The following is a 21,202-nucleotide window of genomic DNA, read 5'->3' on the forward strand; positions in this document are numbered from 1 at the left end:
TAAAGCCCGTCGTCGTAACACGTATTACGTGCGCTAACAGATTATCACTGCAATTATAAGTGTTTAAATGTGCATTACCTTTGTTAGCACATAAATAGCTGAGACTTAAATGTATTTCACATGAAAATTTGTTTTCTTGTGACATATTGTTTATACAGACACAGTATATTTGTCCTGGTCTGGCTGAAAACTGCAATCCAGCGACGGCTATGGGTTCGATTCCCATTCGGAAGAAAAAAAATACTTTCTTTGACTTTTGAAACAGTAGGTAAAAAATAATTTGGCTGTTTATAAATCTCTTATAGGCACAACTAGACTCTTCGTTCACTGGCATTAAATGCAATATTGAAGTACTATTTACTAATGCTTTAACACCAATTAAATCTTAAATTATGTCTCTGCGTACAGCTGCCTCTAATGAAGAGTAAAATAACATAAAGGATAAATAAGACATAAAACACATTTGGAAGAATTTTAATACCCATTACATTTAAACGAAACAATCGCTTACGAATGTACAGTGTATAATATAACGTAATGATATACATCATGTGTAGATATAACAACCCTCTTTCTAAATCTATGAAGACCAACTCATTTCAAAGAAAAATACACATCTAATCTACTGGTTTGTGGTCTGTGTTACTCAAAGCTAAACTGGGAAGGACTTTCTATAATTATTTTTATTTATTTTCCCTAAATTATAATTATAGGTTAAGGCCTTGCAAATTATGAAATGATTTTGACGTTTTGATTTACTTTTTTTTTTATTAATTCAACGGTCAAGGTTCACATCGCTCTTCTTTCTAAGCTTAATATAAAAAAAGATATACTATAATCAATTTAATTGTCGTTGTTATTTAAATAATGTCTACATTTTTTCCTTTCCATATCCTTTCATGTCCTTGTAATACAAATATATAAACTGTTACAATATTTTTTAACAGATAATCAATATATTTCTTAAGATAATCAATTTACATTTTACTATCGGTTTTTTATAGCTTTGACTTTTGCTAAATTGCAATTGACATAAAAAAAATGAGATTTGTCATCTGTGCAATTTTATTTTTATATTTTTTTTAACATGAACTCAATCTGGTTAATACTATTTAAAAGTATTAAGCATTGGTTACATGTTATTGAAATTTAAAAAAAAATAATTATGCAACTGTTAATTGGTTTAGTCAATTACTCTAAACATCAGATGTAACCGATCACCTCAATTTTTAATAGATATGGTTGGTAGCATTTATACAAGAAAACTTTTATAATGATTCGCTATAAAATTTAATTTAAAATTTCGTAATTAATAATAAATACAAATAGTTCTGTAGGTACGTTAAAGATTTTCAATTTTTTCATTATTTTTAATTTTGGTTTTGCATATCATCAAGGTCATGTTTAATATTATAAGAGAATTGATACCCAAAACACAGTAAAATTTTATAATGGGTGAACATACTGACTGACGTAATAAATGATAACAGAGTTAATTATAAATGTAACATTTTACTTGAAAAGTAAATTTTGCTGTAATCACATATTTTAGACAATAAACTTTATATCATTTCACAGCACTTCGAAGTATTATAAAGATCTTAGCGACCGCCTGACCAGCTGACCGTTGCCACCTATTTCTCCATACAAATCTAAGTTGAGAAACAAATCATATCCTTTCACAAAAAGCCTAGATTTAGTTCATTGTGAACGCTATAACCCTTATTGGTATGGCAATACGTAAGTACATTTCGAAGTAGATTGAAAGTACCCAGTCCAGTTTCAGTAACGCAGAGCTTTAAGTCCGTTTTCATTATACGACCGACGCTATTATTTGTTGGAATTTACTAACTTAAAGTAATTCAATATAATTTTTTTTTATGAAGTTTATTTTTAACCAAGTATGTTGGTACTAATTAATTTTTATTTTTATTTAAATAAAATAATATATATTACATACTATATTTCCGATTTTTTTATAAGAAAATGTCTGATCTAAATATTAAATATAACACAGTTTCTAAACTGATGCAATATTTAAATAAAAAAAAAATATTTTTCTTTCGCCAGTCTGTCGTCAGTCTCAGTAATGAAAACGGATCCTAAACTAAAGTAATACATTATTAATAGTAAATACAATTCACAGTTTGGCTTCGCCTAGAATATTCTACTGTAGATATTTACACTAACTTACAACTACACATGTATAGACATTGAGACTAGTCGGGCATTCGATTGTAGCGAACTGCGGTCGAATAAAGAGAAATAGGTAGGGAAGTTAGGTTTTATCATCCAACAGGCAAAGTTATTAAAACTGGAAAAGATAAGATAAGATCGTTTTATATCACTTTTTACTACGTTATGGCGCTATGAGAAAGCATCTTACAGTAAGCACAATGTAGTGAGTTCAATCCCTTTTTCCCGGCTCTAGAACAACAAAGAATGACATTAAATTTCTCCTTTATCAGTTTCTATTTCAAATTTAGGTGGAATGCGGAGAGTGGAATGGAAAATGGAGTGTCTTGCCACGAATTTCTCTTTGCCTACCATGCGCTTGGCGGAATACAGCATGGAGCTAGGAAGAAGTTACCTCCATTTACTATATAAAATTTCAAGATTTGAGCATTAGGTAACAACCAGACAGTCCGCTACCCGAATACCCTTTTACTAATATACATATATATAGTTAGTTCCGTTATCACACAAATTACAATCACCTAATGTCACTATTAAAGACGTCTAATCACAAATCGTGGAACATATCGAGTTTATGTAGCGAAAGGAAAGATTTACCTTCGTCACCTTTGTTAGAAGTGTATATGTTCAGATGGGATCGATAAAGTCAGCCAATGCTAAAGCTAACTAACTCGTTATTTTACTGAAATAAAATAATATTAATAAATGATGTATAAAAATTTTTCAAAATATTTAAAATAAAATAATAAAGGAATATTAACACATATCACTTGAAAAAATTTTGTAATTTTGTCAAAGTTCCATCAAAGACATATTTTTTTATTAACTACTTATTTATGAACATTTATTATAATAAAATAATATAATATCAGTTAAACAAACAAAATCGATACTTCCGAAATATTGCTAAATTGTGGGTTAGACCATTTTCGCGGTGACCGTCCCTATTTCACTAGCGCACAGATAACATATAAATTCTACATTTAGTTTATAAAAAACTATAATTTGAGACATTAGAACGACGAAGGTTTAATATTGTCTATCTATGATTATAAAAACTACACGAGCACACCCTAACACTTACCAGAGACCTATTATAGCCAAATATTGAAGACTAGAATCAAATACACGAAGCTAATTATAATGAAATACACATGGAGATTTTTTATCATTACTTTTTAATGATTTAATGATAAAAAATCGACAATGTGTAAACAAGAAACACACTTGTAGTATGTACGTACAATATACAAAATGTTAATATAAATTTGGCAGAAGATACGCTAAACTAATCCATTTAAAGCAGCTACTACTTATGGCACCGAAATGTATAGTGTGTCTATCTATAGCAAATTTAAATTTTATTTCGAAAAATGATATCACCTTATATATCTATAAAATGTTTTATGTAGATATGGGCTTCGATTTTGACAAGTATCCCTTTGAAATATTTCATAGAAAGAAAAATAATTAATTAAAATTAAATAACGGACTTTCTTAATATTCACCTAGAAGTTTTAAAATAAAAAAAAATCTAAGGATACTTCTGAAAATTGAAGAAGTCACTGTGATATGAGCCCGACGTATACCATCTTGTACTATAAATCAGTCATATTTTTATCTATATGAAATTTGAATATCTTAATGAGATCTGTCTCTATTTGAGACAAAGCAAAAGCCAAGTTATCTAAATTATTTCGAATCGATATAAATGCAAAATGACTAGAGCAATTGAGACCTATACTTTTGGCACTTAAAACAAACCTATCCAAATTCACAAAATGAATAGCAATACAGCATAGTCTTAGTAATTCCTATAATCGTAACCGCATTTAGGTCGTTAGTTTCAAAAGTGGCGTAGACGTTGCGTAATGTGGGTAGATACGAACGTACGCGGCAATAAGTAGCGCAGAACTGATGGCCTATCGAATACTGAGATATCTGATGGATACGGGAAGAGAAAGCATTTTTGTTGCTCAAGATTCTCAGCTCGGGAGTCACGTTTGGTCAACCGTTGTAAGTCTATACTCGTGTCTAGCTGAGACTATAGCAGGAGTTAGCTGAATGTTATTTGTAGGTGTTATGGTGACTTTCAATATCGATTTTATAATCGATTTCGCTAAAGTCTAATTAGGAGATGAGAACTACATGACGTTACATATTTGGTCCTGCCTCCACGTCACTTCGTATGTAAATTATGTAGAAAGTACAGGTAACTAAGATACAAAATAAACTAATATATATCTAGAAACAAAGTCACATTCTTTTCATGGAATTAATTACAGAGAAGAAATTCTAAGGACATAACTTAAAGTTAAAGTAAAAATCCTATATCATAGATGTGACTTCATTTTCTATCTCACAATAACATCCAAACTATAGAAAAAATAAAAAAAAGTTTAAAGAAGGCCACCAGATCCAATTCTGCCTCAGGTATCCTTAGGTCACGCCCTGCCTAGCATGGCGGCGACGTCGCCAGCAGACTGGGAATGCAGAAGGGCTGTCCTCGCTGGTCTAGGAGGGGGAAGACGGGGTAGAGCTAGTACTCCTGAGGGTGTACTGCCGAGGGCACAGCCGGTTACGAACTCATGGCGTGTCGCTTCTGTTGGTGTGATACGGCGTTTTGGATCCCATCTGGAAATAAATCGAATCGAATTTGTTATAGGACTGTAATGTTTAACGTCTTAACATTTTCACAACATCTTGAAAATCATCAAAATAAAAAATACAGTGAAATCATATATCATCCCGTATCTATGTCTATATATATTTTAACTAACCTAATCCTCACATTTATTATACATTATACATATATAATAATATTTATTTTATATGAAAAAAAAATTCTTTCTATATACAATTTTAAATACATTCGATAATAAAAGTTAAAAGCTTAATTATTGTTATCGAATGTTCTTTTAAGCCTTAAATAATTATAATTGTTAACTTTACCGCGGTCGAGGTGACCTACTTTAGTTTTTACGTCCTTTGAGCTTGTATGGAGTGCACTCGGTAAGCTAACGCATGCACGACCATATACAGATTTAGTGGAGCTTTAATTATATTACAGACTTTGATAGCATGTAATATCTTGTTAAAATGGCTATTTTGAAAAGATTAAATTGTGCTATAAATATACATTGATTGGATCATTGAAATATAAATTGTGGGTTCGATTCCCACTCGAGGGAATGAAATATTTAATATTTGCGGCGTTGAGTTCGGTAGCTCAACCCGCAATGCCTCTTGAATTCGGCGTAAAGTGGTCAACGAATTGAGTGTTTTAACACTAGGATCACAGGTTCCCTTTGCCTACCGTATTAGAATTAGGACATATGTATTTCAGTTGAGCCATCCTATCTTTAAGTGAGCGGTAAGTCTAGACATCACTAGGTTGCCATATACATAGTAAAAATAGTTGCTTAACTAAAACTTATAAAGCCCTGTCTTCGAGAGTAAGTTTAGACCATATAAAAGTGACAGGGAGTTCGGCGACCGACTGCATCTAGATCAAGGCGGTGCAGATCCTACATCTCTATATCTACAACTAGAAGTAGAAGTAGAACTGGCCACTTAAATACATTTATATATATTTAATTGAAATACAAATCTAAAACACGGTATTTAGGACAAGTATTTTTGTCATTTCGTAACTATCATTTATTATTTAGTACTTCTGTTGTTTTACATTCTAGAGAAACATAATTATTGTTAAATGCATTCTGTAATGTTTTCATGCCATTAGAGTAGGAGATATTTTAAACTTGCGCTTTATTTGTAATTAGTGTTATAAATGTAATTATGCTCATACAGGGTGAGTCATATTGAACTTTCCGGTTTTGGAAGGACGTTGCACGAAGAAGGGAAGGAGTAGAAGGGTGGGGATGGTGTCATTAGACGCGCCATGACATGCAGTTTTAGTGTGAGCAATGGCTTGGTCGGGACAACATCGTGCGTTCGTAGTTGAAGAGTTTATTAAAAATGGCGGCTCCGTGATCACAACACAGCGTGCGTTCCGTTTACATTTTGCTATTGGTCGACGTGATCCCATTCCCACTGGACCAACAATCAGAAATTGGGTATCAAATTTTAGAGCAACATCATCAGCATTAAAAACAAGACCACAAGGCCGAATTAGGACGTCAACGTCAGCGGAAAACGTGGATAGAGTGCGGGCTTCAATTCAACAATCCCCTCGGCGTTCTGTTCGGAAACATGCCGCTTCACTAGGATTATCTTTCAGTAGTGTCCGCAGAATACTGCATAGAGACCTTAAATTTCACCCATACAAGATTCAGGTAGTGCAAGAATTAACAGTTAGAGACTTAGACACACGAACAAATTTATGCCGCGACATTCAGCAGATCCCCCGCACTGCTGTTTTGATCTTCAGTGATGAGGCACATTTTCACCTCGCCGGAACTGTCAACAAACAGAATTTTCGATACTGGGCTGAGAATAACCCACGAAACCTACACGAACGACCACTTCACAGCCCTCGAGTGACAGTGTGGTGCGCTATTGCAGAGTTTGGTGTGTGGGGTCCCTATTTTTTTGAAGAAGATGGTCAAGTCGTCACAGTTACCTCTGCTCGGTATTGCGACATGCTTGAAACTTTTCTGAAACCGAAATTGGAGGAATTAACGCAGAATCATGACAACGATAACATCTGGTTCCAACAAGATGGTGCTACAGCCCATACATCCAGGCGTTCAATGGAAATCCTGCGACAAATGTTTCCCGGTCATCTCATTTCTTTGCGAGGTGACGTTGGGTGGCCGCCGAGATCACCTGATTTAACCCCCTGCGATTTCTTTCTCTGGGGTTACCTGAAGGAAAAGGTGTACACGCATCGTCCCCGAACCATCGATGAACTGAAGGCTGCAATCACGGAAGAAATCAATGCTATTCCGCTGAATATGACTCGACGAGTAATGGACAACTTCCGGGAAAGGCTTCAGCAGTGTGTGGTCAATGGAGGTAGACATTTACAGGATATCATTTTTAAAACCAACTAAATTAAAACTGCATGTTATGTGCTTTCAAACAATAAAATAATTTTTACTGCATGTCGCTTTGTTTTTAATACACACCTTATTGAAATCGGAAAGTTCAATATGACTCACCCTGTATAACCAAAGAGTCGTTACATTTTGTCGTAGAAAAAAAAATGGTCATATATAATATTGTTAAATATTTTTACACATGAAATTCAACCAAAAGTGCTCAAAACAAGATTAATAACGATAAGAAGATATTTTCCCAAATGGGGAACAGTGTCTTAATGGAACAATAAGTTCCGTTCCTAAGCTACAAAAAAAAAAGAAATTATATCACCCACATTCAATATGCAATATATTTTCTTGTACCTTTATTATTAACTTTAAAAATTGGGCGTTGCGTATTGTACCAATATAAATAAGGGATAGAAATTGAGTATATATTTTATAATAAAAGGAAATGTTTATTCGAATGACCTAACATCACAGTGATAATTGTTATCCGAGGCGTGGGAAGCCAACATTTCTTTTACTCCAGTAATTAACTTGTAAAACCTAAAACGTAAGAAAGAAAATGATTTACCACTCAATTACTTTCACCTACTCACATGCTTAAGGTCATCGTGGAGTAGCATGTTACTATAATCGCGACGGTAGTGGGTTCAATTCCCACTCGGGGGAAATGATTCACGGCAATGACTTCTACCACTTAACACAGAGTGTCCCAAAAAACGGGAAGTACTGGGGGAACAGTATCCCAACTAGGTTCCTTCTGCCTACTAAAAAAATGCTCCGGGAGATGACAATAAACTAAAGACATTCCACCACGTTTTGCTTTTCACCAGCGTGTGCCATATGTTAATGCTATGAGTCTACAACTCTACACTGTACGTATTTTGAATATATACATGAATAATTAGCTGACTCGTCTCGTCCACGGGCATAAATTAGAAAACTTTTAATTTTATTAAGTAACAAGTAATTATTGTAATTAAGTATTTGTGTAGTTAATTTTAATTTTAAAATGTTTTAAGTCTAAATTCTAGGTAGACGAGACGTAATGAGCATTTATGAATTTAATACATAATTAAAAAGTGTTTAATTCTCGCAATTATGTATGTACTAATGTTATTATATAGCAACGGTGTATACGTTGCTTTTATTCTAAACTAGTGTAGTTTAGCTATCCTCACAGTAGTTCAGAAGATGTGCGTGTACAAACACGCAATCAGACAAACAAAAATTTCAGTTTAAAGGGAAAAAAATCGTTTTAGTGTTCTGTTACCATTTTTATATTACCCTAAATTATTTTTTCGTAAAAATATTATATGTAAATTAAACAATTTTCGTAAAAATATTATATAAAAAAAGCTTTTAAAAACAGTTTACAGTCGCACAAATAAAATGCCTTAAACTATATAATTATTGCACTTTAATAAGTTTCTTTTAGAGTACTTTCTAATTCTACAGTAAGGATAATGTGTGGTCAACATTTATGTGGAAAACCAATCATCGACAGAGGCCTCTCAGTGACGCCTACCCAACCGGTATTAAGATGCGTTACTTGTAAAAAATAATAAGATCGTTACATAAGACCAACTATTTATAAAATTATTTTTTGTAAGAGCAATTTAATGTAATTTGTATAATAATATCCCTACAGAACCCCACCCGGTCCAGTGACTCGAGAGCGTAACTAATAGATAGATGGACGCTATTAAGGTAAAGTAAATTTCAAAATTATAATTTTTGGGTTCCGTACTTTAAAAGAAAAACGGGGACCCCGTTTCCAGTATCCAAGTCTCTTGAAGCACAGAAATAAGGCCTCATTTTGTATCAAACTAATCTCGTAATTAAAACTTTAATCAATGATGAAATTATAATTCATTTCCTACACAACAAGTGCATACGCTCGCAAACTTTAGTTTATCAACTTTTATAAAATACACTTCCCGTTGACCTACAATCATGATAGTAATACGGTACCCTTGGTCGGCAGTGCGACTCGCACTTGACTGAATTTTTTGTTCATCCATAGACTTTCTTATACTGTAGCAATTTGAAACGGGTAATAATGCAAACCTGGAAGATTGGTTAAGAGATCTGATTATAGTAGATATGAGTTATTTAAAGTCTTATTTTAAATGCAGAAAGTGTTCGTCTTTTTAAGCTGTGAAATACACATAAAGAATTTTGAAACAATTTTTTTGTAGTAAATACATATGACACACCCACGGTATTAATGAACGTAGCTGATCCGGCTTTTTTTTCTGACTTGACATTAATGCTGTTAGACTCTTAGACCAGGGCCACCGGTCGGGGAGGGAAGAGGGTAAGATGTCCCTGAGAAAGTGCGAACACTACATAGCTTCTTGAGAGGAGATGGTTAGTACTCTGAATTTTGATTCTAAATCCTTTTTCAAGTCGAATTGAAGCTATATTACTTAGTTGGCTAGAGAGCTTGGGGCGCGATAGGCGCAGGTTCGAGTCCTGGTACGTTCAACACACATTTTAAAATATTTTTATCTTGATGTTACAACTATACTAAAAAGAAAGTTACTCTACATGAAGTTACGTCATAACTGAGGATGACAATTTTTATAAAATTCTAGTTATTAAAATATCTTCTTTCCAATCTCATATACGAGAATGTGGGAAAGAATGCGGCGATAGTACACTAACGTAACAAATTGCTTAAGCGGTTAGATCTTAACATGGAGTCGTTTTAAGTGCTAACTCGTGAGTGGAGGAAAGTCTTTTTAGGCTTATTATTGAAAAATATGTTTTGTTCCTATTTAAATCATCTTTAGTAGATACATGTATTTATTGCATTAAAAGTTGTTGTTATTTTTTAAATCCACTTATTTAATTTGCAAAAAATGACGGCAAAGCTTGTCAATTATAATACAATTAACTAGAAAATAAGCAAAACTTTTATAGCGTCTGTATTGTATATTTCCAATATCGTTATTTCGATTCTGCGGCGAAAAGTGGGAAACGGAAATGTCTTAACACTAGTCTCCTAGGTTCCTTCTGCCTGCCCCGCATCCCGCTATGAGCGAGATAGCGTGAAGTAAAAAAAGGCTGCCACTGAATCAGTATTCCGTGTAGTGTTTTTTTTATTTTACAGGTACACTTATAATTACAAATTTTAGTAATAATGTTGTGAAATAAAGCATTATGGTGATCACGAGCTGGGCCTATCCCTCACTTTCACTCTCTCGGCTAAAGGTCGAGTATGCGATAGCTATTAAATGTACAACCGTTTAAACTTTGTATGTAATTATATACATACTAGCGTCCCAAACGTGGCTTCGCCTGCTTAAATTTACTGTTTTATTAAATTAAAGAGGGAAACGGAGTGTCTTAACTTTAGGTCCCCTCTGTCTATCCAGTCTATGTGGGATACAGTGAGAAACTGGTTTTGATTTTATTGTAATAAAATTCTACAAAACTTAAATAAAAATGTAGGTTTTGTGTTTTCCTAATGTATAAGCTATACCACTGTAAAGTTTCATCTAAATTCGTTCAGTAGATTTTGCGTTAAAGTGGAGTGGTGGGACATCTCGCAAATAGGTAGAGGGTACCTAGTGCTAAAACATTTCCTTATCAAGGTTCCCAAGTTTTCGATACATTGCTTGTTATATGGCGGAACTCTCGTTTTGCCTTATAAAAAAGCGGAACGGTCAAAAAATATTATATTAGAAATATTTTTTTCAAATAAGAAGAAATGACAAAATTCAAATTCATAATAGTGACTAAAAGTTAATAATGGAGCTATAGAATAATTTAAAGCACTTATGCAAAGACGCGGTCTATACCTAGTCTAGTGGTGAGCCGTGATAGAAATGCAAATATATCAAAACACGTTGTTTTGTGTAAATCATGAGATAGGAGCCCTGTCGTGTGCTTTCACCGCTCTCTCTACTCTAGCAAAGGTCGAAATGAACATCGGTACCTACACACCGCCTATAGTGAAGGTATATAGGATAGGTGCAAAATTGTCATGGCGATTTTACTGTAAATGCGATGGTTGTAGGTTCCATTCCCAATGCGGAAATGAATTTTTTTTTTCATCGTGATATCAAGACAATATTTCGGAACCAAATACGCAACGTCTTGAAAATTAGGTTTGTCAATGAAATGTTGACAGCATTAACGCAAGCAGCTTTATATGTTTTTATCCAGCATATAGCAAGATAGCTAGGTAGTAACGTAGTGCTAATACACTCTGCCCTCCGCTTTCCGCTTAATTTTCAAGATATTGCGTGTGAAGTGAATGGAAATATTACGATACCGTCGTGTTTACTGTCGGACGTTTTGTCGACGGCAAGAAGGCATTACTGACATTTTCCGTATTTTATTTAATTGTGCAAAAAAAACCTTGTAGGTTAAGTAAGACACAATTGTTAAACAAACAAGAAATACCAAATCATTATTTTAAAGCAACAATATACTATTAGCACATAATCAAAGATCAAAGGCATTCCATCACAAGTTCCATGTCACGGCAATTTGTAAGTCCCTCTGATGATTAATAGACTTCGACTTCCATACTTCATCATGTAATTTACCACTAGAGTACCATCTATATACCAATATTACAGAAGAAAATAGAATTATGTAAGAGATGTACGCAATTTTATTATGTATGTATGTAGGTCTGTTCGACGATTTGTCGGCACTATGGCTTTAGCTTTCCCACGGCTAAACTGTTAACATCTTGCCATTTCCTCATTGTAGTGGCTATATCTTAGATTTAATAGAGATTTAGTGATGGTGAAGTGAAGTTGGAATTAGGTTATTGGGTCATATTCTTCGAATATTTATTATTTATATAGCACATTTTGTATTCTTTATAAGTTAATATTCTAAGTTTTCTGAAGGTATCTCATTTTTTTTTTCTAGCATCACTCTTTATTTGGTGCAGGATACATACGAGTTGAATGTTTATTATGTATTCGAATAACTAGAACGCTATATCTCGCATATACCAGGGTAATTAATTTTGGAAGCTTAGTGTTAAGACACTCCGTTGCACACTTACCATTTAAGTTTCGAATACTATCGAGTATTAGAATGCTATTTGTAATCCTGCCAGAGCAAAAAAATGAAAATATTTCATTTGAACATACAACCTTCACTTTTACAGTTGGACGCTGTGCCGCTGCGCCACGAGGGATATTTCTCTTGGTTTAATTTGAATAGGTGTACATAAGTTAACAGTAACTTAGTTTTGTTTTAAGGTTTTTATTTCATAATATTTTTTTAATTAGCTATAAGTTAAAGTGTGTTACGAAATGCGAATAGGTGGGAATTCTCTAAGTATTGTATAATTTTTTTAAACAATAAATGTTCGTTCATTCCCATCATACTTTATATCTTATAAAAATATAATATATATAATATTAACAATTTATATGTTTATTGTAAAAATTAGTACAAGAGATCGATTCTTTTCTTTTAAATACACATATATTTCTATATCCCATTTCTCTTATAGGTAAAACTTGGTAATTAGGCTACCCAATAAGTAGTGTCTCAAAAAAGTTAGAAACGTAGTGACTTAACACTAGATTCCACTGAATTAGCGTATGTACAGTACGATCCACTCGTCACCCATACTGTATATCATCAAAATCTAAAGTAATATTTATGCAATAGCAAAAAAACCATCCAAATTTAACCTCTTTATTGGCAAGTAAATACCATTTAGTATTACAAATTCCACATTATATTCTACGAGTTACAATCGACAGATTGATGAGATATAGTCTAGCTGAGACTATCATTTATATTTATATTTTTATTTATTAGTTTTTTAATGGTGGGATATATTCTATATGTGGAACAAAAGATATAGAGACAAGTGTATGTAATGTTATAATGGTGATTGTTGTGGTGCAATCGTATCGTCTTTTCGATTTAGTAAACAGTTCTACTGGAAGTGTCTTTTTACTTTTGAAAATGTATTATTTCTATCTTTTGAGTCCTTGGGGTCCTGTTTCTCGACACATCATCATCAACTCTGGCGGTAAGTGGAGAAGGATCGAAAGTGGAGAGTGCCTTGATACTAGGATATCTCTATCTACCCTTTTATACAGAAAAACGAGTGAAGATTCCTTTTGGATCTTTAATGGTGATGCTTTTTAATTGATACATTAGGCAAATTGTATTTATATAAAATTTAGTATTTAAATAAAATAGTATTTATAAATTTCGCCTCACATCTTACTGTGACAATTAATGTACCTACTTATATAATGAAAATATAATTTTACCTAAAAAAAACGAATTAGATACTACCACTTCAATCCGAATTACCTACCATTCAGCTATACTATACGATAATATCATAAAACTTGTATCATATAGTCGAAATAATGGCCGGCACATACAAATGCGTCTATTGTTCTAATAAGATAGCCACACCGAAACAAAGCCCCATTGGTACAGATGTCTAACGACGCGGAACCAACGTGTAGTTGCAAGGTTCATATTAAATTAAACATTTTTCACGCGGTCTATCTGATATGATTACTTGTAATTTGTAACAGATATTGTTGTTATAGTTTATATGAGTTTATGTTTTGCAATTTGAGTATTGTTTTATTCTTTTGACTCTTAACGCTATATACCTCACATAACAGGGTAGACAGAAGAAACCTTGCGTTAATTTTTAAGGCACTTCTATGAACCACAACTGAATTCTGTAGATATTGTGTGTTGAGTTGAGTTGAGTGATAGAATTTAACTATACAGCGTGGTTGAAAAAAAAAAACAATTTTGTTAGAGATAGAGTCTTAATGAAGTTTTGAACTAGTGGTTTTCAAACTCATTACAGTACGTAGGCGACGCGAAAATCAATGAACTTATTATAATACGATATCTTATGCAAAATCACCTTTTACTTTTACTGCATACAAACATTTGCTTATAGCTCAATCACCCATTCAAAGTGGAATTAGCAAAAAAGTGTGAACTTGGGAGAAAGTAGTGTTCTTATTGGTTGCGCAACTAATTACAATATGACGCCGCTGTGGAAGACGGTTTGTGAACTTTAATTAATTGTTTAATTTAGTTTCTTTTTATTTATTGTGAAATTTGAAAAATTCATTGATGTTTTAGGTTTTAATTGTTAAATTCAATTGAAAGTTAATTTAATATGATTAACCTAAGCAATAGTCCGCTCTAGTAGAAACAGAGAAAATTGCTAGAATTCCACACTTTTCTTTCCTTTTTAACTTTACGCTGTATCTCGCATAAGCTAGCTAGCATCACTTGCCTTGCTGTAAAAGCCCCAAACGATCTTTTTGATTAAGTACTTTTTAATCGAAATTAACGTTTTATGTTATTTTTTTAAAATACAAGATTAAAAACGAAGTCAAGTTATGTCTTGTTTTACTATACTCAAATGTTGTTTAATCAACGGCCTACAAAAAACAAAAAAAAGCATTACAAATAATATTTATATTACAGAGAAAAAAATTATAATTAATTAATCAATATCAACACGAGCTTAAATACAAAATGTTGTAACATTTAGTAACTAAATTAAAATATCAGTAACTAATGATTCGCAATTTACCCGTCAAAGCGAAGTTAAGCAAGTTGCGTGGATTTTAATACACTAGTTAGAGTTACAAATAAGCAACGGATTAATGGTGGTACATAATTATATTTTGAATACCTATTACTAAATGTCTTGTGAACTCTATTTATCTTTATACTAGTTTTAATAGTTGTTTCTTTATTGCTTCACGCTGTATCACGCATATGGCAAAGAAGGCAAAGGGAATCTGGAGTTAGAACATTCTGTTCCCTACGTGCTAATTTTTTAGGCCATAGCGTGTTAAATGGCGGAATTTAACGCCGCGTTTTGTCTCTACCTAGAGACACATTAACGTAGCTCGGTGTTTAGACAACGATAAATGAATGTCACACTTCTTAAGTAAACTTCTTTTATGTACGAGTACCTACCAGGTTTTTTAATAAAGAAAAAATATACTCGTATATGTGGTTGGTGTTTACGCCTATTCCTAACATAATAACATAACATTCCAATATTTTAAAGCTTTGGGGATGGAGCGTTTTAGACCTAGATTTCTTCTGTTTATCCTGCTATATATCACAAATACGGTGAAACTGAAAGAAAAATAAAGAATACACCATTTTCTGTCTCTATCAACAAAACTATTGAATTACTGTAGCTTTAATATACTTACAAAAAAAGAAAGTGTACTATACAAATGTCGGAGTCTTTATAATTAAATGTATTTTATTAATTTTATTAATGATGATGATGACTCACTCTAAACATCGATGGAGGAAATGCAAGAAGGCAGGATCGTCACTCCTCACGGCGGCCGCGAGGGTGCGCGAGGCGGGCCGCCGCTTGCGGCCTTTCGAGTTGGTCACTGTACGCGGTGAGCCTTTTGAATCTGTATAGCAAAATATGCTTAAGTCAGATTTTTAAAAATAATAATAATTGTTAAAATAAAATAAAAACTTTGCATAATTCACAAAACTTTGTAAAATGTATTATTATTTGTAACTTTAACAAACGTCAACAAAAACTTGCCAAAGAATAGTCGTTTCCTTGTAGCGTGCAAAAGGAGATCCGGAGGAGGCGGTCCCAGCAGCTCCATGATGCAGGCGAGTTGTTCCGCCTCGTTCTCCCCCGGGAACAACGGGTAGCCTGTGTGGAGCTCTGCCAGGATACAGCCTGAGAACATTTTTTTTATTTTGAGACTACAATTATTTTTGAGGCCAGTCGTGGCTCAGCGGCACAAGCGTGTGACTGAAACGCGACGGTTGTGGATTCGATCCCCACTCGAGGAAGTGAAATATTTATTAAACGGATAAATTAAATATTTATGTACATAAGAAATATATGATATAGACAAAAGTTTACTGTAATAAAAGCATTGCAAACATTTTATTTAAAATAAAAAGTATTTCGAGTTTATTTTTAGAGGGCTGCCTAAGCCGACTTCTGTAAGAGAAAGAGGTTACGAATTCGACTGTATTTTATTTGTTAAATAATATTTCGTATATCAATATATATTTGCACGCATTTTTCCGTACAAAGCACAAATACCAGTATTAGAAACGATCTGGTGATCATTACACGCCTTTCCGCTCATATCAAAGACATTCAACGCATTCCGTTCAATCAATCAATCGGTAAAGATGACAGCAAATTTAATTAAAATTAAAATATTTATTTAATTCCTATAAATATAATAAAATATGTTACAAATATTATAATAATATCTTCAGAAGGACCGTTTGTTGCGTAAAATGCCGGACTTAGGTATGTCGATATTTGCGGATCGCACGTGTCTCATCGCCTTTCTCTTAGCTTTCTACTAACTTGCCACTTATGTAACAATCGAGCATTGCAGTACGGTCGGTGAGTCATGGCCGACATGAAGTTAGCTGTAGATAGCTGCACAGATTTGATGTTAGGTTTTTTTTCTAAATTTTGATTATTTTCTGCCCGGTGAACTATGTGCAAAAGTTCAGTAAACCTAACTTAAGCGGCCACGATTCGTCGACCGTACTGTACGTTTGGTAATATTAGAAAAAATATTTTAAACGATTGTAACTTTTAAATGTATTGTATTTAGTTATAATATTGCTAAATTTATATTTGCCACCGTGCTTAAAATAGTTTTGGATACATAAAGTTTGTTAGTTATGGAACTCGATGGCCATTTTGCACCATAAAAGCTGTTAATTTGTTGGAAAATATTATAATTAATATTAATATAGTTAAACACGTCACTTCCGTGAGAATCCTTAATATTAACTTATATTGTTTATTTGTTACAGTAACAGATATTAAAAAATATAATCAATGATGGGAATAAGGGCAAAGGTCCCCGTGGCGTCTCTGGCTGGACATCACAACCGTCGCTCTACAGTCAGCGGCGTTACACTTGTATAACAAATACCAACCCATACTCCACATATCAATGGGCGCGCCGTACTGCAGCCCCAGTATGACTTCAGGACTGCGGTAGAACCGTGACTGTATGTAGGTGTAGACGCGCGCGTGCGTGTAGCACGAGCTGCCGAAGTCGATCACTTTGATGGACGAACTGCCTCGCGCCTTCAGCAGGATGTTTTCCTGGAAAGTATATTGTTTGCTTGTATTTCCTGGATTTTTTGTTGTTATTGTTTGTAACATATAGTCATGAAAATTATATTTATCATTAATAATATTATAGAGGTGTATATATAGTTTGTTTGGATGTACCCTCTAATCGCAAGAACTGCAAAATTATTGTTATTTTTAGTACTTTAGGCTGTATCGGACATATAACAGAGCAGACAAAAGGTGTAGAGCAACTCTGTACCCTAATTTTTAGGACATTAGTGGCGTAGCTTAACGCCGCACTTTGTCTTGTTACCAGAGCAAGGAAGTGAAAAAAAATCATTCCTCCAAGAAGGTTTTGATCCCACAATCTGTCTGTCGCGTTTCAGAATATCTATATTATGAAATATGTCATAAAAATATAAAAAATACATAATATTTTTAATAAAAACCTACTTACAGGTTTTAAATCACAGTGTATAATGTTTTCGGATTCGAGTAGCCGCAAGCAGCGCAGCAGAGAGCTCGCGAATCGCCTTATCAGGCTGAGGCTGAATCCTTGGTAGTTATTCTTCTTTATCAATTCGTAGAGGTTGATGCTGAAATACGAAAATATAATACAAAAATTATAAAAATACCGATATATTTTTCTTGACTTAAACTATTATTTTTTATTTATATTTATTATTGTTTATTAGTCCCATTTGGGGTGCAGTAGAAGCGGCTGGCTGTTAACGCGGTGGTTACGAGGTTGATTTCCACTGATCACACGGGTGAATTAAGAATTAGAATTGAATACCGCATTTTATCAGAAATTATGCCAGTATCTTACTAAGTATAGGTACCTATAATTAAATATAAATAAATATTTTCTAAATTATACTTGAAGTCAAAACAAATAAATTCAGTGGAATTCATTCATTTAATTCTAATAGCCAATACACTTTTTTATATAATATCATAAATTCCACTTAAAAGAAAAACGTGGCCTAGCGTTTACTTAAAACTTTGCATGCTAAGCGAATATAACACGAAATATATAATTTTAAATTAATAAAGATTACATTAGCTTAATGTCACGTCAATCGCTAAATATACTATGGACATGGCCATGAACAATACAATAAGATATATTTCATTCTTCTTTCAGGGTAGACAGAGGGAACCTAGTATTAAGACACTGCGTTCTCCGCTTTCTGCTGAATTCTAGAAGCATTGCGTGTTCAGTGTTGAGTTGAGGCAGAACTCAACGCCGCGCTTTGCCTTGACAGCAGAGGGAAAAAATGGAAATATAAACGTAAATAAATATTTCACTTCCTCGAGTGGGGATCGAAACCCTTGTACCGCTGCGCCACGAAGGCCTCCACTCTCACTCTATTTTTAAATAAGTGGAAACTGAACCTAGAACCCTAGACAAACCTAGCATAGTGACTGATTTTTGGTTAAACAAAATCGACTGGTTTTAGCTAACCAATAAATGAATGTTAAATAAACAGCGAAGTGTAATTCATTAATTCGTCTGCATTGAACTTGCCGATAGATGATAAATATAAAATATACTAAAAATTTTAAAAATCCGATCCAATTAAGCAATAATTTTTGAAGCGTAATTTTTAAAATAAAAAAGCTTTCATTTTTAAATTAAAACATATAAATATATATGCATTTAAAAGGTTACACGACGATAAATGTATTTGGTAAATTACAGCGAGCTTTCAGCCGTTTCCTGGTACGTCGTGATACGAACAATGCCATTCATCACCACGCTACGGAACTTCCACTGAGGTGCCCACCGCAAATTATCATTTAAGATATTGCAGTGTTTTTGACGTTTTCAACGAATACTCGACTCGACCTTGCTGAGGAGAAGCTTTTTTCATTTATTTACTATATATATATATATATATATATATATATATATATATATATATATATATATATATATATATATATATATATATATTAGTTGATCGAGTATATAGTTCCTGAGTTTAGCGCATTCAACCAGATAAACTCTTTAAATTTTTAATATTACTACCTATACATAAATGTAGAGACAGAGAAAAAATTATATAGGCAAGTTAATCTTTAACAGAGATCTCTTTTACAAACATTTTCATGTAATATGTATACGGTAATGAGAAAAGAAGTAATTCGTGTACAAAATCTAAACTATATTTATTATATATGTTGCGTTCTTAATTACCTACATATATATAAATTTCATTTATACTATATAGAACTATAATATATGTATATCTTTCTACAACGAAATGTCTCAGTTATTTTAGTCGTTAAATATTTTCGTCAATCTACAATTCAATTATTTATTCTGTTTTTACTTTTCATTACTTACAATTTTTAATAACGTAAAAGTATTGAAAAAAATACAAATAATATTTTATGATAAAGTTTTATTTGAAAGAATTCGTCGACTGCGTTGGTGGTTTTTGACGCGGCAAAAGCAGTGCGCGTCTCTATTATAATACGAAATTCTCATTACATTAAGGTTCCAAATTAAAAAGTTGACTACATTCACTATAGAAGGAATACACAGTATGCTATATGCATAGTATATACGTTATATTATCTATATATATATAAATAAAATTGATATTTTTGTATCTATTTTTGATTTTATTCAAGTGTATATAGTTATACTCAAACACAAATAAACTATTAGCGTTTTCCCTATAAGTCAATTTGCCTGTCAACAAACGACCTCTAAAAGTTGTTTTTGAAGAAGGTATTATTCAGCTTTCAATGTTAAAGCTAAAAATGGTACAATAGATACCTAAATTGGATTAAAGTTAAAAAATCAAGTAAAATTGTAAAGAAAAAATAAATATAATATACAATTGGGCTCTAATACAATTAGAGGCAGGAGCACAAATGTGCGACTGTTAACACGCAAGTTGTGGGTTCGATCCCCACAATTTAGACAAGTAATAAAAAATGTTAGACAGTTAATAAAAAAAATATTGTAATTCTAACTCGACGATGTTCTTAAGAATATAAAGACGCTAGAACACCTGCATAAAGTCTGGTCTTGGACCAGTAGTTGATCAGATTGATTCTATTTATCCAACATTTGAGATATAACGTGTTTGAATGGCGGATATCAACGCCGCGTGTCTTACCAAAGGAGGAAAACAAAAGTAAATTATAGCGTCTTACAATCGGACGCTATTCCCGACGTGCACTTTTATTAAAATAAATTTAGATAATATAGTAAAATAAATTTAGAATAGTTCGAACGTATTTCAATTTTCAATATATAACGCATATTTGCTAAACTTTTATAATTAAAAAATATGCAATTAAGTGATTATTAGTCTGCATAAACTCACCTCATCAATTCGAAACTGATGCACAAATGATTTCTAAAATAGAAATAGTCCAACATATGAATAACGTTGTGCGATTGGTCCTTGTCTTTTAGCCTCAAGTGATCCAGAACTCTGACTTCGACGAGGGCCTGATGGTGGAAACGCTTCTTGTTTCTTATAATCTTTATAGCCACTTGGTTTCCTGAGCGGTGGTCCAGAGCCCTGATGACCTGGCCGAAGGAGCCTTTGCCGATTACTTCGAGGATTTCGTATCTGTACGCTATGTGGTCGTGGATTTGCTGTGGATGATGTTTTGATTGATTAAAATTAAATACATATAGATTACTAGGAATATGAGCATTCATGCTGTCGGTTCGTTCAAGTTCAGGTCCACTTATACATATAAGAATATTTCTCATACAAGAATATGAGATGGGACAGAGAAAAAACTGTAATTGGCTCAATAGTGTGAATCCTTCCTTAATTTATAGCCGCGGTCGAGATATACGAGTACGTATATAAAAAAAAAAAAGGTATAGCTATTTTTTACAGCAGCCAGGCTAAAAATAAGGGCT

General features: G+C 33.0%; 1 protein-coding gene across 2 annotated transcripts in view; it reads right to left on the bottom strand.

Annotated features, from left to right (window-relative positions):
* Window positions 1-458: 458 nt before the first annotated feature.
* The window catches only part of Dyrk2 (Dual-specificity tyrosine phosphorylation-regulated kinase 2), a 41,875-nt gene continuing 21,131 nt past the window's right edge, over window positions 459-21,202 (bottom strand). For both annotated transcript variants that reach the window (XM_085192042.1, XM_085192033.1), the window contains exons 4-9: window positions 20,649-20,926; window positions 17,759-17,897; window positions 17,160-17,331; window positions 15,778-15,921; window positions 15,508-15,637; window positions 459-4,830 (exon numbers count right to left, since the gene is read on the bottom strand). In XM_085192042.1, coding sequence (XP_085048168.1) covers window positions 4,641-4,830; window positions 15,508-15,637; window positions 15,778-15,921; window positions 17,160-17,331; window positions 17,759-17,897; window positions 20,649-20,926 — 1,053 coding nt within the window. In that variant the 3' untranslated portion in view covers window positions 459-4,640. The remainder of the gene's footprint in view (window positions 4,831-15,507; window positions 15,638-15,777; window positions 15,922-17,159; window positions 17,332-17,758; window positions 17,898-20,648; window positions 20,927-21,202) is intronic.

Source organism: Heliconius melpomene, chromosome 1 (genome assembly GCF_056956725.1).
Source record: "Heliconius melpomene rosina isolate 202511_hmr_F chromosome 1, ASM5695672v1, whole genome shotgun sequence".
Classification (NCBI taxonomy): Eukaryota; Metazoa; Arthropoda; class Insecta; order Lepidoptera; family Nymphalidae; genus Heliconius; species Heliconius melpomene.